Source organism: Propithecus coquereli, unplaced genomic scaffold (assembly GCF_000956105.1).
Source record: "Propithecus coquereli isolate 6110/MARCELLA unplaced genomic scaffold, Pcoq_1.0 Scaffold867, whole genome shotgun sequence".
Lineage (NCBI taxonomy): Eukaryota > Metazoa > Chordata > Mammalia > Primates > Indriidae > Propithecus > Propithecus coquereli.
This window is the reverse complement of record NW_012154918.1, coordinates 213,619-230,937: the sequence shown is the minus strand read 5'-3', so window position 1 is coordinate 230,937 and position 17,319 is coordinate 213,619. Positions and strand designations below refer to the sequence as shown.

Here is a 17,319-nt window from a genome sequence, read left to right as displayed (position 1 = left end):
CACACACGAGGCCAAGCCGAATCCATGCCTCCACACAAGTCCACGCCAGAGCCGTGGCCATCCCCCCAGGACACGCGTTCCTTGCAATTTCTTGCAGGCTTCCCTTCAGTTCGATTTCGAACTGATTCTGGGAGCCCAATCAGCTCAAACCCAACCTCGCAGGCAGGCCCCCAGAAACCTCCGGAAACATCACGATCAGCTCGTTCCTCCAACGTCCCTGTGCTCAGGCCAGGGTCCCAGTGCCTGACTCATGGCTCTGAGCTGCCCCTTCCTTGGGATGCTCCCGAGGCCACTTGTTTGTATTTTACTGTATTTTGTGGGGCGTCTTCTAGTCCGTTATGCATTTAAAGTTTCGCCCTCCCGTTAACACCAGTCGAGTCTGCAGGCGCCAGGGCTGCTGGCAGCACGGCTCAGAGCGGTGCGAGAAGGAGCCGTTCACTTACGTTCGCTTTTCTTCAGCCCTTCCTTTTTATCTGCGTGCCGCTTTCCGTACACCTGCGCAGGGTGTACGTGCGTGCGGAAGGCACGTTAGCACGGAGAGAAGCGTCATGGATGAGCGAGCTGGAAGCTTGTGGGTGCGCGCTGCGGATTAGGTGGTGGGAGGCGGGGACACAGGCACGGCCTTGCGCAGGCCGCGGAGCAGAAGCGCTGGCCACAGGGAGCCACGCGGTGGGCAGGGCCGGCACCCCAGGGGGAGAGTCCGCTCTGCCCTGTCTGGGTGAGCTGAACAGGGAGGCTCTCCCGCCAGGAGGGGAGATGGGATCCCACGTGTCACCCCACCCCCTGTGCCTTGGGGACAGCGGCGGGACCCAGTGTGCAGCGGGACCACGGCCGTCACCCCCGGCAGGCTTCCGGAGCCACGGCTCTAGCTGTTCCCGCACAGGCGTGGCGGACAGGGGTGGGGCTGCCTGGACAGGAGCCCCTTTCTCCTCCTGCAGACGGACAATGCCATTTAAAGACCCGACCAGCTGGGCTGCAGCCACCAGGCTGTGGGGCAGGCACACACCGCAAACCCAAACAGCCGGAGCCTCCAGTCAAATAAAACCCACAGCCGGCAATGGACGCGGGGCGGGTCAATCTGCCCCCAAGATGCTTCCTGCCGGGGCTGAAGGGGAGTTGGGGGGGTGCGGGGTCCACGGTGCCCTGCCCGCCGGCAGCAGTGGGTGTCCAGGCAGGTCTGGGGGCTGTCCGGCCCGTCCTCCCCCACCCCCGCCACACACCTGGAAGCACAAACTGCCGGAAGGCGCCGAGAAGGGTGTGTTTCCCAGGCTGGCCCCAGGGGGGGTCTGTCTCAGGCCCCTCCCAGGCTCTCTATGGGAATTTAGGCTCCTTGGTCTGAGGCGGAGCAGGAAGTTGAGAGCTCACCTGACGGGAGCTCACCTGGCGGGAGCACCACCTGCGAGGGTGTTGGGGCTCCCTGCAGCTGCCTGGCCGTGCCAGAGATGGTGGAGGTGGGGCCCGCCCAGTGAGGGACTTTCCAGTTTCGCGGGGGTGGTGGACGCGGGGAGGGCAGCTGAGGATTCTGGGCAGGGGCCAGGCCGGAGACAGAAGTGGGTGCTGCCGCTGTCCTCGGGAGATGCGGGGAGGACCGGGGCTCCCGGGGAGGGACAGCCCACCAGGTCTGCGTCTGCGGCAGACGTCTGGGACACAGGCGGCTGGTGGGGTGCTGTGCACCCACAAAAGCTGCTTCCCCAGACACGTTCCAAGTGGAGGAAACATTCGAGACACGCGGGTGGAGAGTCGCGGCGCAGGTCGTGCCTGGTCTGGCCCCAGCTCTGCTGCACCCACGGCAGCTCGGGGTCACCCACGCCGCTGGGTCACGGCACCGGGAAAAATTTCACTCTTATTTTCAAAACTCTCTAAAGCTAAGGCGTTTTATTTTCCATGCCCTTCACCTGTGCTCTGCAGAATGCCATGAGATGAGGGGGCTCAGACCAACCTCAGGGACTGGCAGCAGGTGGCTTGGGGAGAGGAGGAGGAGGGACTGCGACTCGAGGCCCTAATGGGGCCGGGGAGGGAAAGCGGCGTATGGAGGGCGGAGGCCCCCTGAGATCCACGGGGTCCCCGGTGGGGCAGCGCGGGCCTGTGCCCTGGCGGGTCTGGAGGCTGCACCAAGCACATGCTTGGCCCGGGGGGGGCTCACGTCCCAGTGCCCAGGCCCCAGTGGGGCTTGCGGGGTGCAGGCCAGGGACAGAGACGCCCTGCTGGGCTGTGGGGCAGGAATCACCACCCCACAGGTGCCTGCTCTCCCCACAAGGACAGAGGCAGAAGAGGCAGGCAGGCCCCGGAGACGCTGGCACATGACGGCGTGCGCCGTGTGGACAGGAGGCTAAAGCTCCCAGAGGGCAGGGCTCAGAACTGTGCGGCAACGCGGAGGACGGCGGCCCCGAGTCTGCGCTCTGAGGCGTGAGGCCCGTCCCCACGAGCATGTGCACCCACCTGGGAGGAAATTCTGTAGCTGGGCACTGCCCTGCAGAACTCTGTCTGCCTCCACAGAAATAAAATAAGCACAACCAGGCAGCCAGGGTGCAGCGGTGGACCCCAGAGCCGGCCAGACCCCGCTGTGAGCCACCATGGGAGGCCCCGGCCGGGAGTCAACAGCAGCCTTCCTCCGCCGCGGACCGCAGCTGCTGCAGTGTGCGCAAAACCGGTCATGAAACGCGAGTCAGCAGATTTAAAAATGCAAACTTCGGTTGCCTTCTACACTGCCATGTTTAGGGTGACTTTTTCACCCGACCCAGGTAGAAGTATCTGACAGATGTGTGGAATGCTCAGCAATTTCCATAACTTTCCAGCATTCCAACGAAATCCTACTTTAAAAATCTGCTTTTGTTCTCATGGGATGAGGATGGTACCCGGAAGGCGTGTGGAGAAGGTGCGTGCACCCTTCAGGAAGACGCCCCCCAAACAGGGAGTCAGGCACCGGCCCCGTGCGCGCAGTGAGCCACGGCGGAAAGCGGGAGCCCAGACATGGCGGGCAGGCGCACTGTAGGACGTGCCGTGGTCACGCCCAGGTTCTGAGCCGGCTCTGCTTCCAGGAAGGAAATCACCTCCCACGCGGCCCGCACAGCAGCCGGCCCCCACGCACGGGCCAGGAGCAGGAGCAGGTCTCCAGGAGCCTGTGCCGTTCAGCCTGCAAATCCGGTCCCCTCCTGGACGCCCCTAAGTCTTCACATACAGCACGTGACCCCACGGCTTTCTCTCCAGCACCCAGTGTGGGGCCGGGCAGGCAGGAGACACTCCATGCGCGCACTCAGGCGACGGGGGAAGGGAGGAAAGACCCTTTTGGGCCTTGGAAATCTTTTGTTAATTCATTAGAAAGCACATTTTACTTTCCTGAAAATCTGTTCCAAGACATGGAAATCATGGAAGTCCTATGAACACCTCTCGTGGGCAGTCTGGAAAACAAAGGTTGACTTGGAAGGGCAGCTCTGCCTCACACACACACGGTTTGAACGACATTGCAAATGGCTACCTGTCGGCCATCAGTCCTATCTGTGCTAATCAAGCGTCATTGCTCTATCCCCAGGCGCGGTGTCCGAGAGGAACTCTGTGCTGGCTTTACCGGGCACGCGCCTTCCTTTCTGTCCTCGAAAACGGATTTCTGTCCGCAGACCTACCTGGTATCTCGGGACGAATATCCCACCAGGGGCTTAAACTAGCGCGGCCACCGCACTGTGTGAGTCCCAGAGGTCTTCAGACACAGGAAGGGGACCGGGAAGGGTCTGTGGTTCTCACTGCTTGCGGACGGGTGAGGCCCCCCACGGCCGAACGGTGACGGATGAAGTGAGAAGAGAACGTCACAGGCTTGCGCAGCGGCTAAGAGGTAAAGGAGGGACTCAGACGTAGCTCCACCTCCTGCTCAGCACACGCCTCTGGGGGCCCCCACAGAGCCGGCTGACGATTAACGTGCACCCCACCAACTGCGTGCGCAAAGCCGCCCACGTGGGAAGGTTTGCCTGTGCCTGCCGGGGGCTCTGAGAAAAGCGCCCGGCCCGGCACGTGGCCCCCACCACCGCCTCCTTTCCTGTTCTGTGTATTCCGGATACGCGGTTTTATAGGGGCGAGGCTGTACCCGGAGGTGCTTAACAACCTTTGCGGCTTGTTGTGCAGCATGAGAAGACGACACGCAGCAGGCAGAGCGTGAAAGCACCGTGCGCCGCGCACCCTGGTCTCGGCAGCCGCAAGCTGTCAGGCCATTTGCACTCCCTCCCAATCAGCGCGAACCGGTCGGCGCCAGTGAACAGCCACCTGGCGTCCGGAACCGCGCTGTGAGCACAGCCGCAGGAGGAAGCTCCCGCCCTGCGTCTGGTCCCTGCCACTTCTGGACACAAATCCTCCAGTCAGACCCCGTCCACTTTCTCTCAAGTACAAAAACACACGGCGAGACTTCCACTAACGGTGAAATGGGTACGTGTTGCTTGGGTGCGCCCACCCCCTCGCTGGCGGGATGGCACCGGCTCAGGTCGCCCTCAAGGTCAGCCACGACCAGGACGGTGACACCGCTGGCCCTGCCCGCAGCACCAGCGTCAGTGGAAACGTCTTGCGCTCCCTCAGGCTTCACGCTTTCAAGACACGCTCGCACGCGCCGTCCCGCCCGCCCCTCCCAAGCCCAGCACGGCCGGGAGGCTGGACGGACGGACGGCCGCGAGCAGGGCGGGGCAGAGGCCCAGCACTCCCCTCGCCACCCGGGAAAGGCTGACAAGTCAGTTAAAAACTCACTTTTCTTCCCCTCGCGCCAGGAGAGTACAAACGTCGGACGTGGCGCAGGCTGTGCTCCGGCAGACGGGCTGAGGCCGCCGTCCCCTCTCCCGGCCCTCCCTGCCCTAAAACGCCCTGAGATCCAGGATTCAAGGCCCAGGCGGCAGAAGTGGGGTCACCTCCTCTGCTGGGCCACTCTGACTCTGACTCAGTTGTTACCAGCCAAGCGCCCGTTGCTGAACGTGGGCAGGGGCTGTGCTGGCCTGGCCCCCGTCTGCCAGCCTCCCCCGTCAGACTCCCCGCCGCCTGGGCCGCGGATCTGAGAGCGCCATCGGGAATCTGGACGTTAAGTGCAGAACACGAGAGGAAGGGGACAGAGCACGCAACAGGCTCGGCTGCCGGGTCACCCTTGCTGGGCCGGCTCGGGTGGCAGAGGACGGGGGCCCTGGCAGCGACCGCGCGGGCACAGAGGCGGCGTTTGGGGAAGGCCCTGGAAGGAAGTGGTGGCGACGCCCCAAGGGCCCCGTCCAACCCGAGCTGGGACGTGGCGCGGAGACCCCGTGGTCCCAGCTGCCTGCGTCCCCCAGGGCGGCCACTCTGCTGCTGTCCCTCCTGCAGCAGCCGCAAGGAAGGGGTGGTGGGTGAGCTGCGCCCATGGACCCCACAGCCAGAAGGACCGTGGGGAGGGGCCACCGCGTCCAAGCGCATGCGCAGTGCGGGGCCAGCCCCCCAGGACTGCTGGGCCCCGTGACCTGATCCTCTGGAGCGACGGGGGCCGCTGACTCTGACCACACCCAGAGTGTCCTTGAATCCCACACTCGACCAAGGGAGGCAGAGGAGGAGGAACCTCTGGCGCCCTGGGTGGGGCTGCTCCTTGTCAAAGCGTGAGGAGACATTGGCCAAGAGCCGTTCCCACCTTTCCCTGGGGCGGCCCGTACAGCCCGGTGGGCGCGGCCCCGAGGCCAGGAGAGCTGGGCTCAGGGTCCCCAGGGCGGCAGTGGGACGTGGCCCAAGGGCCGGCCTGTCACCAGGTGCTTGCTGCGCGGTGGCCTGGGGACCCTGCTCTTTCCTCTGGTTGTGTCCTCGCTCCCCTCTCACGCGGCTCCTTCCACAAATACTTTGTATCGATCACGCCTCCTAAATAACTAAAACGCTAGGTTTTACTGCCCCCCAGACCTGCTCACATGGTGTCCTTTGTTTGTAAGACGTATTCTCAGACGTTTCGCGCTGACTTCCCTGTCGCACAGCTGCTTTGCATGGTGGACGCTCAGAACAGAGTCTCGCTGCCTTGGGGGAGGCGGGCAGAAGCGAGACCCCAGCACTTTGCCCCGGCCCTGCCCCGCAGCGCATGGCCCGGAGGGACAGGCGGTCGGCCCCTCCGTTCCCGCATCCCTGTGGGCCCGCGTGGCTCTGCTCCGAGGCGCAAAATCTCCCTGTGGCACTGCCCACTGCGCTCCGCCCACGAGTGCTGCCATCCCTGGGGACGCACGTAACTAACCCATGCGGCGTCTGTGCCGTGTCTGAGGCCATTTTGTCTAAACGTGGTCATGCTGGCCCAATCACAGACTAGAATTTAACACTACAGAGGCTACACTCCTCACTTAGCCTCAATATCCCTAAAAGGGAAAAAGGTGTCACTATTTCACAAAAAGGTAAACCGAGGCAACTGCCAGTTGAAGGAAGGGCAAGTCTCACCTCTGGCAGAGCTCAGGGCTTGCTCTAGTCTGGCGACCTGCTCCCAACCACTCACACCACCTAGCTCCCCTCTCCTCCTCCCAGGACCCTCAGGTGGTCCTCCCTCCCCTCAGGTGGGTCCTCCCTCCCCTCAGGTGGTCCTCCCTCCCCTCAGGTGGGTCCTCCCTCCTCTCAGGTGGTCCTCCCTCCCCTCAGGGGGTCCTCCCTCCCCTCAGGCGGGTCCTCCCTCCCCTCAGGTGGTCAAGCCTCCCCCCTGCCACTGCAGAGTGCTCTGTGTGGCTCCCGAGTTGGTGCCCATAACCGGTGGGCTCCGTGTCCCCAAAGGATGCTCCCATGGTGCTCCTGCGGCGCTGCCCCCCCCGCCTGTCTGCACAGCGGCGGCGGGTCCACAGGGAGACGGGCAGAGTGGGAGGAGCCCAGGCGCAGACAGAAATCGGGGGTGGCAGCTGTCATCCTGTAGGCACCTGCTGTCTCTCTGCCACATCCGCGGATGGCAGTTAACACCGACTGGCCCCATCTGTGACACAGGTGAGTTCCGACGGGACAGTGAACGCAACGCCGTGTGACGCCAAGCTCTGAATCTGGTGGGGCAGATGCCCCGACCGCCACCTGCCGACCTGTCCTCACCTTCCTAAGCGTTTTCCCAGCTGGGAACCGGCCCCACCGCAGCCCACGTCACACAGACGAGGAATTCAGCCACCAAGGGAGCACGCCCTCAGCACATCCAGGGACTTCCTGAACGCAGGGTGGAAGGAGCAGCCCCTTCGCGGACAGGAGTGCTCGGCGGGGACTGTGGCTCCCCGGGCAGCTGCTGCGAGATGCTCTGTGCACCTGAACTGAGCTACACGCACCAGGAGCCCGGCGCCAAGCAGGTGCCCGGCTGCATGCCGCCCGGATGAGCTCAGACCTGCCCCGGCTGCGACTCCGACGGGCCCGGAGCCGGCTGACCCCGGCTGATGTCTGCACCTGGCGTGGGTGTGCGCCTGCCGGCCAAGGGGAGGTCTCTGCCTCAGGTAACAACAACATGAACTAGAGCCGAACGGTAACAGCTGGAGAGCTCGTCTACGCTGAGTCCCTGTCCCCTGAACCAGCGCAAATTCCAAAGGGGACACGGACTACGCCGCCAGTGACCTCCCGAGACGTCGCCCCTCGCCGGTGCAAGGTACCCGTGAGCCGCACGTCCGTGCTGCACCCCTGCTGCTCCCAGCACGCCGCGGTGGCACCCGAGGGACCGAGACTCACCCTCAGCCACAGAGAGCAGCCAGGAGCACCACTCGGAGTAAATGTAGTAGCTTTTCATCTCGGCCACGGAGATGCAGGCAGGCGTCCCGTCCCCCATGGCTGAGAGCCCGCCGCCCAGGGGAGGTGCGCTCTGCCCCGGCTCACCATGCCCCCTCGGGTTGCAGCAGCTTTCTGCGCTGACCTTTGTCCCCTGGATCTGCCCGGGGACCAGCTGACTTTCTTCCCTCCTCCCTCCCCCATAACCACACAGGCTCACATGTCACCCCACCCTGCTGTTTACACAGGACTCCAGGCGGATGTACCGGGCGGAAAGGAACGGCCTGAGCTGTTCCCTGCCCCATTCGAGGCACCAGGGACACCCCTGGGGGCGTGACCTCCCTTTGTTTCTGAACAGGCAACAGGAAGATCACAGCACCTGGTTTTCCACTCTGCCGGGGAAAGGCATATTGTCGGAGGAGTCAGACGGTCCCACGGGAGCAGCGTGACGTCCGGCTCCTTCCCCGAAGTCCCAGAGCCCTGACGCACCGCAACGTGGGGACACACAGAGGTGGAGGCAGTCTTTCTCCTTTCTTTGCTTCTCTCTTTCTCCCTCTGAAGGAGGTGAGCAGAGCAGAGACAAAGGGCCCACGTCCTGATCTCAGGCCTGGACCCAGCCTGGCGGGGGAAGCAGGACAGACACCCACGCGCCTGCCTGCCCCTCCCACGGCACATCAGACAGTGGCTTCCATGGGTGGACAGCCCGGAGGGTCACCTCACTCTGCGCCGAGCAGGCGAGGCAGGGACGTGTCTGTGCCCTCCCACCAGTCAGTGGTGGTGAGGTTCCCGTCACCCGCTGGACTCCAAGCCTGGTGACCGGCAGCTCGCGCCCCACGGGCACTGGGTGGCCATGTCCCGAGTCGCACCGGCCTGGGGGTGGGGGAGCCGTGCGTAGGTGAGCACTGCCACCCATGTTCCTCAGGGACACCGACCCTCAGAGACCCACAGCGACCCCACAGTGACCCCAACCCCACAGAGACCCCATGGCGACCCCACGGTGACCCCAACCCCACAGAGACCCCATGGCGATCCCACAGAGACCCCAACCCCACAGAGACCCCATGACGACCCCACAGAGACCCCATGGCGACCCCACGGTGACCCCAACCCCACAGAGACCCCATAGCGACCCCACAGTGACCCCAACCCCACAGAGACCCCATGGCGATCCCACGGTGACCCCAACCCCACAGAGACCCCATGGCAACCCCACAGAGACCCTCAGAGACCCAGGCCTCACAGGGCCCAGGACCCTACAGATACTCCACAGAGAAGCCACAGAGACCCCACAAAGACCCCACAGAGAGCTGGCACTGGGGTGGGGGCCGCAAAGCCCCCCTGGCCCCGTGTGCCCCTCTGGCAGAGCAGAGCCACCCGAGCGGCCTGGGGCAACAGGAGCCGGTGGGAGGAAGCCAGAAATAACGATTTCAACCAAGTTTCCAGAAATCGAAATAATAATAATAATAATCACCAGATTTCTGCAGACCATGGAACCTCTTCTTACAAACAAAGGTGACCAAAGAACGTAAGAAAATATCCCCATGCGAGGGTTTCTCCCGGGAACAAAGGCACTTCAGAGAGGGACGGCCTGGGAGGCTGGGGCAGGACCGCCCGGGCGTGGCCACGCACCAGGCCCTGGCCTGGGCTGCTCTAGGAGCTGAAGAGAGTGCTGCAGTGAAGGCGAATGCTCCCGTCCTGCTTTCTGTAATTTCTGGAAAGACGTACACCAGATTCGCCAACATCAAAGCCCTCGTGGGCCAGACCCAATTAATCAATGGCCACGTTTCAATGGTACCTTTTCCAAAATGCTCACTCACAAGTAAAGCTACTTAAAGGAAAACGTGGGGCTTTTCCCGGTGACCTCTCACCTCTGGCCTCGGGACAGACACGGTGGCCCTGGCCTGGGAGGACAGAGGCCGCTTCCCCGCGGTCGGTGTGGAACGTCGCCCTGCGGCCTGCGTGCCCAGCGTGCCACCTCCGGCGCTGCTGACACAGTCCAGCCAGGCACAGACGGCAACGCGTCTGCTCGAGAGAGTCAGTCCCAGCCCCAGCACGGCAGCAAACCCGAGCGCTGCTTCCAGAAGGGTCTCACTGAAACTCAGCGCTGTGTTTTCGAGGTTTCCAGGTGGTCGGTAAGAAGCATCCATCTAAGGGGCATTGATTTTCAAAAGAAAGAAAAAATTCCAAGACATCATCTGTCACGTGTTCTGATGTTCCTGAGTAAACAGCTAAGGGGCGGTTTCCCCCAGAATTCTTTCCAGCAGAAAGTCTTCTCTTTGCACATGATCTTATGCCCACACATTTTTCCTTTTTGCATTAGCTACCAGGAAGCTCAAAGGGAAGTTCTGCAGTGATCACTCACCCCCCAGGACTCGAATGAATTTATCTGCTTTTAAAAATTAATTCTCGTTCTGTTTAAAACCGTGCCAACCTCAAACACACTTCTGAAAGGAGATTTCCAAACTCTACGTAAAACTGAAACTCAGTCCCAAATGCCCCAGAGCAGAACGGAACACGGTGGAGCCCCCGCCCCGTGGCATCTAGCGCCCCTCACAGGTGGCGCCACGGGGCAGGGCAGAGGTGGGCAGTCAGGAGCGTACCCCCAACTTCCACTTAATGAATTGATAACATCTATTTCTGGTATCAGAAAATCACCATCTCCCAACTATATTTTCTGCCCCTATCATCTCTCTGCCCTCTTCTCTGACAGAGAGGAGGCTCCTCCTTCACCTGCGCTGGGAAGTCTGACTGACCGTCTCCCAACCCGCAGGTGCCTTCTCCAACCCGCAGAGAGCAGCTGCGGCGCCAGGCGGGGTCTGGCCGCAGACACGGATGCTGCCTGACCAGCCTCGCTGGGATGCTCCGTGGCAAGGACAGAGCCGGCGGGAGGGAGGTCAAGGCCAGGAGGCTGCCGGGGTGAGGAGCTGGGTTTGCAGGGGAGCCTGCCCGTCGACTGCACCCCGCGGGGCGGTGCCCGGCCCAGAGGCGGGAGGACGCCCGCTCACCCAGGGCACAGGGCCTCACACGGCGCCCCCTCGGAACCCAGAGACGAGGAGAGGCCACTAGACCTGCAACAGGCTCAGCTGCCTCCCCGGGCCCCACGCCCTCCTCCACAGGGGACCACTGGGCCTCCCTCTGCCCCTTCCTCACGCCCAGCTCTCGCCGCCCACCTCCCCGACAGGCGGCCTTGGGGAGACCCTCCCTGCTGTGCCCCATGGAGCCCCCAGCCCGGCCCCTCCTCCACCCCACGCCCCCATGGCTTCCTCCAATCTGCACGTTCAGGCCCCATAACAAAACAGCCTCCCCGACCCAGCGCCCACCCTCCAAACCACCTTCACGGCCAGCACCGTGGAAGAACCCACAGCCGCCCGCCCTCTGCCCCCGCCCACCGGGGCATGGTGACCACCCCTCCCGCAGCCAGGCGCACGGGGTCGTCCCCGCACTCAGCGGGCTGAGACCCCTTTCCAAGACATTCGCTTCCCTCGGCCCCTCGGGCCCAGAGCACTCGGGGGAGGAGGGCGTCTCGGTCCCCGTTTCTCGCTGAGGAGATGCCGGGGGTCCCCATTTCTCGCTGAGGAAATGCGGGGGGTCCCCGTTTCTCGCTGAGCAGATGCAGGGGGGTCCCCGTTTCTCGCTGAGGAGATGCAGGGGGGTCCCCGTTTCTCGCTGAGGAGATGCGGGGGGTCCCCGTTTCTCGCTGAGGAGATGCCGGGGGGTCCCCGTTTCTCACTGAGGAGATGCGGGGGGGTCCCCGTTTCTCATTAAGGAGATGCTGGGGGTCCCTGTTTCTCACGGAGGAGTTGTCTGGGGGGTTCCCCGTTTCTCACTGAGGAGATGCCGGGGGTCCCCGTTTCACACTGAGGAGATGCGGGGGGGTCCCCGCTTCACACTGAGGAGATGCTGGGGGTCCCTGTTTCTCACGGAGGAGATGTCTGGGGGGGTCCCCGTTTCTCACTGAGGAGATGCCTGGGGGGGGTCCCCGTTTCACACTGAGGAGATGCCGGGGGGGTTTCCCATTTCACACGAGGAGATGCTGGGGGTCCCCACTGCACATTGAGGGGACACCGCGGGGTCCCCACCTCGCAGCCCTCCCTGCACCGTGTTCAGGCCCCACGGTGCAGCCTTGTGGGGGAGGGGCAGGAACTGGTCAGCCCTGGCGTGTGCCAGGCGGGTGTGGGCGTCACACGCGGCGTCGCCTCCCTCACGCTGCGCGGGGCAGATGTCAGGGGACTGGTCAGGAGGCCACACAGCTCAGGCTCGGCTGAGCACAGTCCAGCTCTCGGTGTTGCAGACTGTCCAGGCCCGCGGGGGAGACGGGAGGAACGGCGTCACAGGGGGCTCTCCTGCCGCTGCGCCCACCGCGCCGTGCTGGGCGGCGCCTCCCGAGCCCCCTGCCCCTCGATCCAGGGTTTGCTGCCCCGACTCTTCCCTCTCCTTCTTCCAGGCAGACGGGACGGGACCGGAGCTCGACCTCCCCGCCGGGCGGAGGGCGGGGGTCTGGAGACGCCCGAGCCCACCAGGAGCCAGCGCCCAGGAGGGCGGGGCCGCCGTGCACGCGGCAGACATCGGGGCGTCTGCCCGGGCCCCGCACAGGTGCCACCGTGTGCCGGCGGCCACGGCAGCCACTCCTCCAGTTCCACGGCAGACCCCGTGTCCGTGTCCCCGGGCGGGCGAGGAACAGAAACCAGCCGCAGCGCCCCCCTCTCCGACGCGTCCCCCGCGCCCACCCTGCTCTGGAAGTTCATCTGTGAAAGCGCGACTGAGACGCGTGAGAATTCAAATCGTGCCGTCGGCTGAGCAGGGGTGCGGTGCCACAAGGGAGCTGTGGCGGCTGCCCGAGCAGGGGTCGCGGTCGGCTCGGGCTCGGCCAGGACCGGTGATGGCTCCGCCCCATGTACCCCCCGAAAATGCCCCTCTCAGCGCAGAGCACCCTCCACTGCCCACGGCCCCGCCAGAGGGGCCCCTCCTTTTTGCTGGTCGGAGAGTGAAGGAAACACTACCGGGAGGTGGCCGCCGCTGAGGGACGCCCCGCGCCGGTCCCCAGGCCCCCACGGACGCACCATCCCGTCCGCCTCACCTGGCTTCGAGCAGCCCGTGGTCCCCCGGCGCCTCCGGGGCAGCGACCAGAGCCGACGCAGGGTCCCCCGCGAGGCCCCCTTCTCGGCCATCGTGGTGCCTGTCACGGGGATGCTGCGAGGCAGAGGCGGCTCAGGGTCTTCGGGGCCGCGTTCGACCCCTGATGCCGCAGCCACGCAGCTCCCCGGCCGTCAGGTCTCTGCCCGGACGGCCGAAAGCCAGGCGGGCCTGCGCCGTCCCCAGAAACAGGCGCTCAAGTCCCGGTGACCCCGGCTTCACCAAGTCCCAAGAAGGAACCAGGAGGATTCGGCCACCCCGTGACGTCCTCCGGCCGTCCTGCCCCGGGCCTGGCCTCCCGTGCCCGCCGCGCAGAGCCGCAGAAACGCCGTGTGCCGGAGAGAGACTGGGCAGAGCGGGGCCAGCCGCGCCTGTGTCCCTGTGTGCGTTTCCTTCCTTGGGGGCGGGGCCTGAGGGGGCCGCAGTGCCGCATGTCACGGAGCCGCTCCGTGGGGCAAGCCAGAAACACCTTCCAGGCTCAGGAAGTCTCAAGTTCAAACAAACAACTACAGACCAGGAGGAAGGGGGGGGAAGTGGCCACTGGCTTCTGGAAACAAACTGGGAAGTCCCGCCTGGGCGGGGAGGAAGCGATAAGGCTGCTCGGCTTGGCGGCCAGGGCTTCCCCCGGGAGGAGCCAGCCCCGCACCCTCGCGCCACGGAGGCTTCCTGGGAAGTGAGGTGACGCCCAGGGCCCCCGTGGCCCCGAGGGGAGGTGCTGCCCACGGGCTCTGGAGCAGAGCAGCTGCGGCATCTCCTCGTCATCGTCGCCACGATTGCGGTCGTCGGGCGCTGGGCGCCAGGGCGCCGGCCCTCACGCCGCAACCGCAAGGTGGTTCACCGCAGTGCCGCTGTGGTTACCACGCACTCAGCCAGCGAGCGAGCGAGCGCGTGAGCGGGCCGGCGCTCAGGTCTGTCTGTGACGGACACCACGCTGGCCCTTAGCGAGCCCACGGGATCAGAGCGTGCGCATCCGCTTTGCAGCAAAACGATGCACTCACCTAGCGTGGCTCGCCCAGTCACCCTCCTCCCGTGAGCACGCACAGGCGCTAACCGTGGCGGAAGAGGCCCCGCCACCGCCCTCCGTCCTCCCGCTAGAGTCAGGACAGGCGGCAGCGTGGGTGTCCGCTGGGCCTCCCAGGACTTGCGGCTCCACTCGGAGCTTTCTTTTATGGGATTTGCACGTTGAGCGCCGCAGGTGTCCAGAGCCCGCTTCTGCCAGAAAAGACAGAGCCCCACGCACGTTGCTCTCCCCCCATCCACACCCCCCGGCTGTCACCTGCCCACGCGACAGGCGGCCCCTGAGGCCGCCCCCCAAGAAGGCAGCGGTGACGCTGCTCTGTGCTGCACCCCACGACAGGGCGGGGAGGACAACAGCGTGAGGGCCTCCAAGTCTCAGCCGCGCAGAAGCAGAGACCAGCACGACGCCGTGTGTCCGGGCTTGTGCGTTCACGCCTGCTCGCTCCCGCTGTGCCCAGGCTCCGACAGACCAGTCCGAACCCAGAGCCCCACGTAACCCGAGGAAACGCAAGCCACGTCTGACGTGGAGCTTCCAGACTCGGGCCTCTTCCAACGACCGAGGAACCGAGCCCATACGCTCAGCGCTCCCCTCACCGCCTCGCGGAGAGACACGCAGGCACATACAGAGACACATGCAAACACACGACACACACGCACTTCATTTTCCAATACGTTATTTCCATCCAGTGGAGCTGGATCAATGCAGTTGTTCCTAAATATCTAAACACGGTTTAAAGATGTTACTAATTTAAACCTTTTCCAAAAAATCGAATCTGACGTCTGAGCCTCGCTCACAATCTGCTAATTTCTTGTATGTGGCGTGGTCTTCGGTCGAGGGACGTCGTGAAAACCCGCTGTGGTGTCTGGTAGTTGGGCCATCCCCTCCCTGAGCTCCGGCAGCTCCCGTGAAGAACACCAAGAACCACCTGAGAGTTGAGCTCCTCACCCCGCTGGCCGCCGCAGCGTTCCTGAGCGCGGCGCTGGGAGGCCCCAGGGGTGGCGGGACACCTGCGCAGGGGGTGGACCCCAAGATGTGCCTTATGCGGTGTCGCCCTGAGCCACTGTGAAGAAATTCACACCAGTAAGTGGTGTCCGTTTTGGCAGTGAGAGTGTCGGCCACGCCGGGCGCAGTTTGCGCAGGTCTCACATCAAAGGACATGCTGGGTGACTTCAAATCCAGCCCCTCTGGGGATGAGACGGGTGGGAGCGGCAGCCACTGTGGGGCAGGCGGTGCAGCCGCCGTACACACGTCAGGGCGCGGGCTCCGGGCTGGCCGGGGCATCTGGAAAGGTGGGGTGGCCACGCGGCCCACCAGGCTCAGGTGGCGCTGGAGCCGCTTGAGGAGCCCAGGCCCCACGAGTCCGTGGCCGTGTTGGCAAGTGGCCTGGTGGAGCTGTGCCACCCGTCACGTCTGGACCGTGCCACGTGTAAGCGGGCGCTGAGGCGGGAACGCCTCCTGTCATTTTTGATGACAATTTGCTCCCTCTGACGAGAGAGGGCCGGGGCCTGGCAAGTCCGCGAGAAGCTGAAGTTCTAAAATTCCAAGGCTCCATAACCCAGGAACAGAATCCTCCAGAAAGATGCTAGGTCTTCACACAGTCCCAAATTTGTTACTCCTAAAATGAGCTTTTTAAATGATACGCTTAACTTTTTAAAATAAAGGCCGCCCCACACTGACCAACCAAGGCAAAACCCAGAGCTTGCGCCCAAGTCACACAAACTCAGAAGTCTCTGGAAGCACAGGTGCCGACCGCACGGTGACGTCAGGCCGTTCTCCGCTGTCTGCACTGACCTGTCAGACACGGGGCAGACATGGCCGGGCCAGGTGTTTCACGAAGGGACCAGCACGCGGCATGTGAAATGCTCCCTCCGCTCCTGCTGGCGACGGTTTGTGTCTGAGAGACGTTCCTGGGAGGCTCCCGCTGCCGTCCCGTCCTCTGGAGCGGGCCTGCCTCTTCCTGTCGCCTGTGCAGGGCCCACACCCGCCCCCAGGTGTGCCGAGCGAACGAACGCACGCACCAATGCGCGAGTCGTGAGCACCGCACCACGCCTGCCAGCACCACCGACTGCGTTTCGGAAGAGAAAACATAAATATTTCTCTTTCAGAACTGACGGAAGGATAAAATCACAAAACCGATACACACGGACAGCCAACAACCCTGTTCTGTTCCCATTTAAACACCAAACAGCGTATTCTTCCTCTTAAGGATTCGGAAATCGAAGCGCTTTTTAAAAGCTTCATCTTCAAAGATAAAGCATTCTTACAAAAATGAAGTCCTGTCTGGGGTATTAGTTTATCATCCCTGATACCTTGCCAAAAATGCCGTTAATGAAACTTAATGCTATTAACAGTCCTTTCCGTTAGCGAATTAAGTAGCACAACTGTGCGATGTGAGCATGAAGTCCAGGAATCGCTTTTTATGTTTTCGGGGCTGGTCTCGTTTCTTTAACTTATTAATGAAAGAGTAAAGAAATAAAAAACACAACATTTGCTGAAAACCCAATTCAGATGCCCAAAGGCCACTGTTGGCCCTTCTGCATTTTCAAACTTACAACTTTAGCTTTTCCTGAGCATCTCCTCCCAAAAGCTTGGCTCCCTCTGCACGTGGTCTCCCCTGGGACTCGCGCTGGACGACGGGGGACAGAGCCCGCTCTGCAGAGCGCCACGGAGAGCGGCCCGACTATGCCGCTGCCCCTCGCGTGCCTGACACGGCCCCTTCGCTCCCTCCTTCTTCCCGCTTGCCTGGGAAACCCCTACCAGGATTGTGGGATGATAACACACCTAACAGCACGTGGCGGCAGTCAGAGCCGCATAGTGCGAGCTCACGATGGCGCCTGCAGTGCCGGGCATGTGCGCGTGCGCCAGCCATGACGGGGCGCAGCCCCAGCACCAGCCATTTCACTCCAACAGCCGAACCAGCCTTCACAGCGGGCGATGCTACCCTCTCACGGCAGAAAACCTCATCCCTGTCTCATCCAGATACCACTGCAAGACATGAATGCGTTTTAACTTCAGTCCTTAACCAGAATCCTCACGCAGGTAACTTGATTTTGCATTTGCTTGTATCAGACGATGGCGGTTGGCTTGTAAACATTGTGAAAGACACAACAGATACTTCTTCCTCCAAAACCAGAGTCATGAAATGAATGCAACCAAATAACTTCTTAATCAGAAGCACAGAAATGTGGAAATACCGTTTACAACAGCATGAATCTGGCCGCAAGGATTGGTGACGTGCGCACACAGAGCTGGAGACGGCCCGGACGGATGGAGCTTCAACCCCGAATACGCTCCGTGTGGAGTAGCCGGAGATGACGCGGGGTGGGAGAAGGCCAAGGCCGTGACACTTGGCAGCCGCATGACTGAATGGATGTTTAGGAAAAACACAGGAGACTGACCATCCCTTAGAAGGGGAGACTTCGGATGCAGGCTCCACAATTCAAGACAAGAACGTGGCTGCTTGGGACACGTCTGGGTGTTCAGCTTCACCTCTC

General features: G+C 63.0%; 1 protein-coding gene across 1 annotated transcript in view; it reads right to left on the bottom strand.

Moving 5' to 3' along the window:
- LOC105826226 (guanine nucleotide exchange factor DBS-like) overlaps positions 1–12,849 on the bottom strand; it is a gene marked incomplete at its 3' end in the record, with an annotated part of 50,205 nt that extends 37,356 nt beyond the window's left edge. The window contains exon 1 of the mRNA XM_012664169.1: positions 12,752–12,849. Within this exon, the coding sequence (XP_012519623.1) occupies positions 12,752–12,842 (91 nt within the window). The remainder of the gene's footprint in view (positions 1–12,751) is intronic.
- Positions 12,850–17,319: the final 4,470 nt, after the last annotated feature.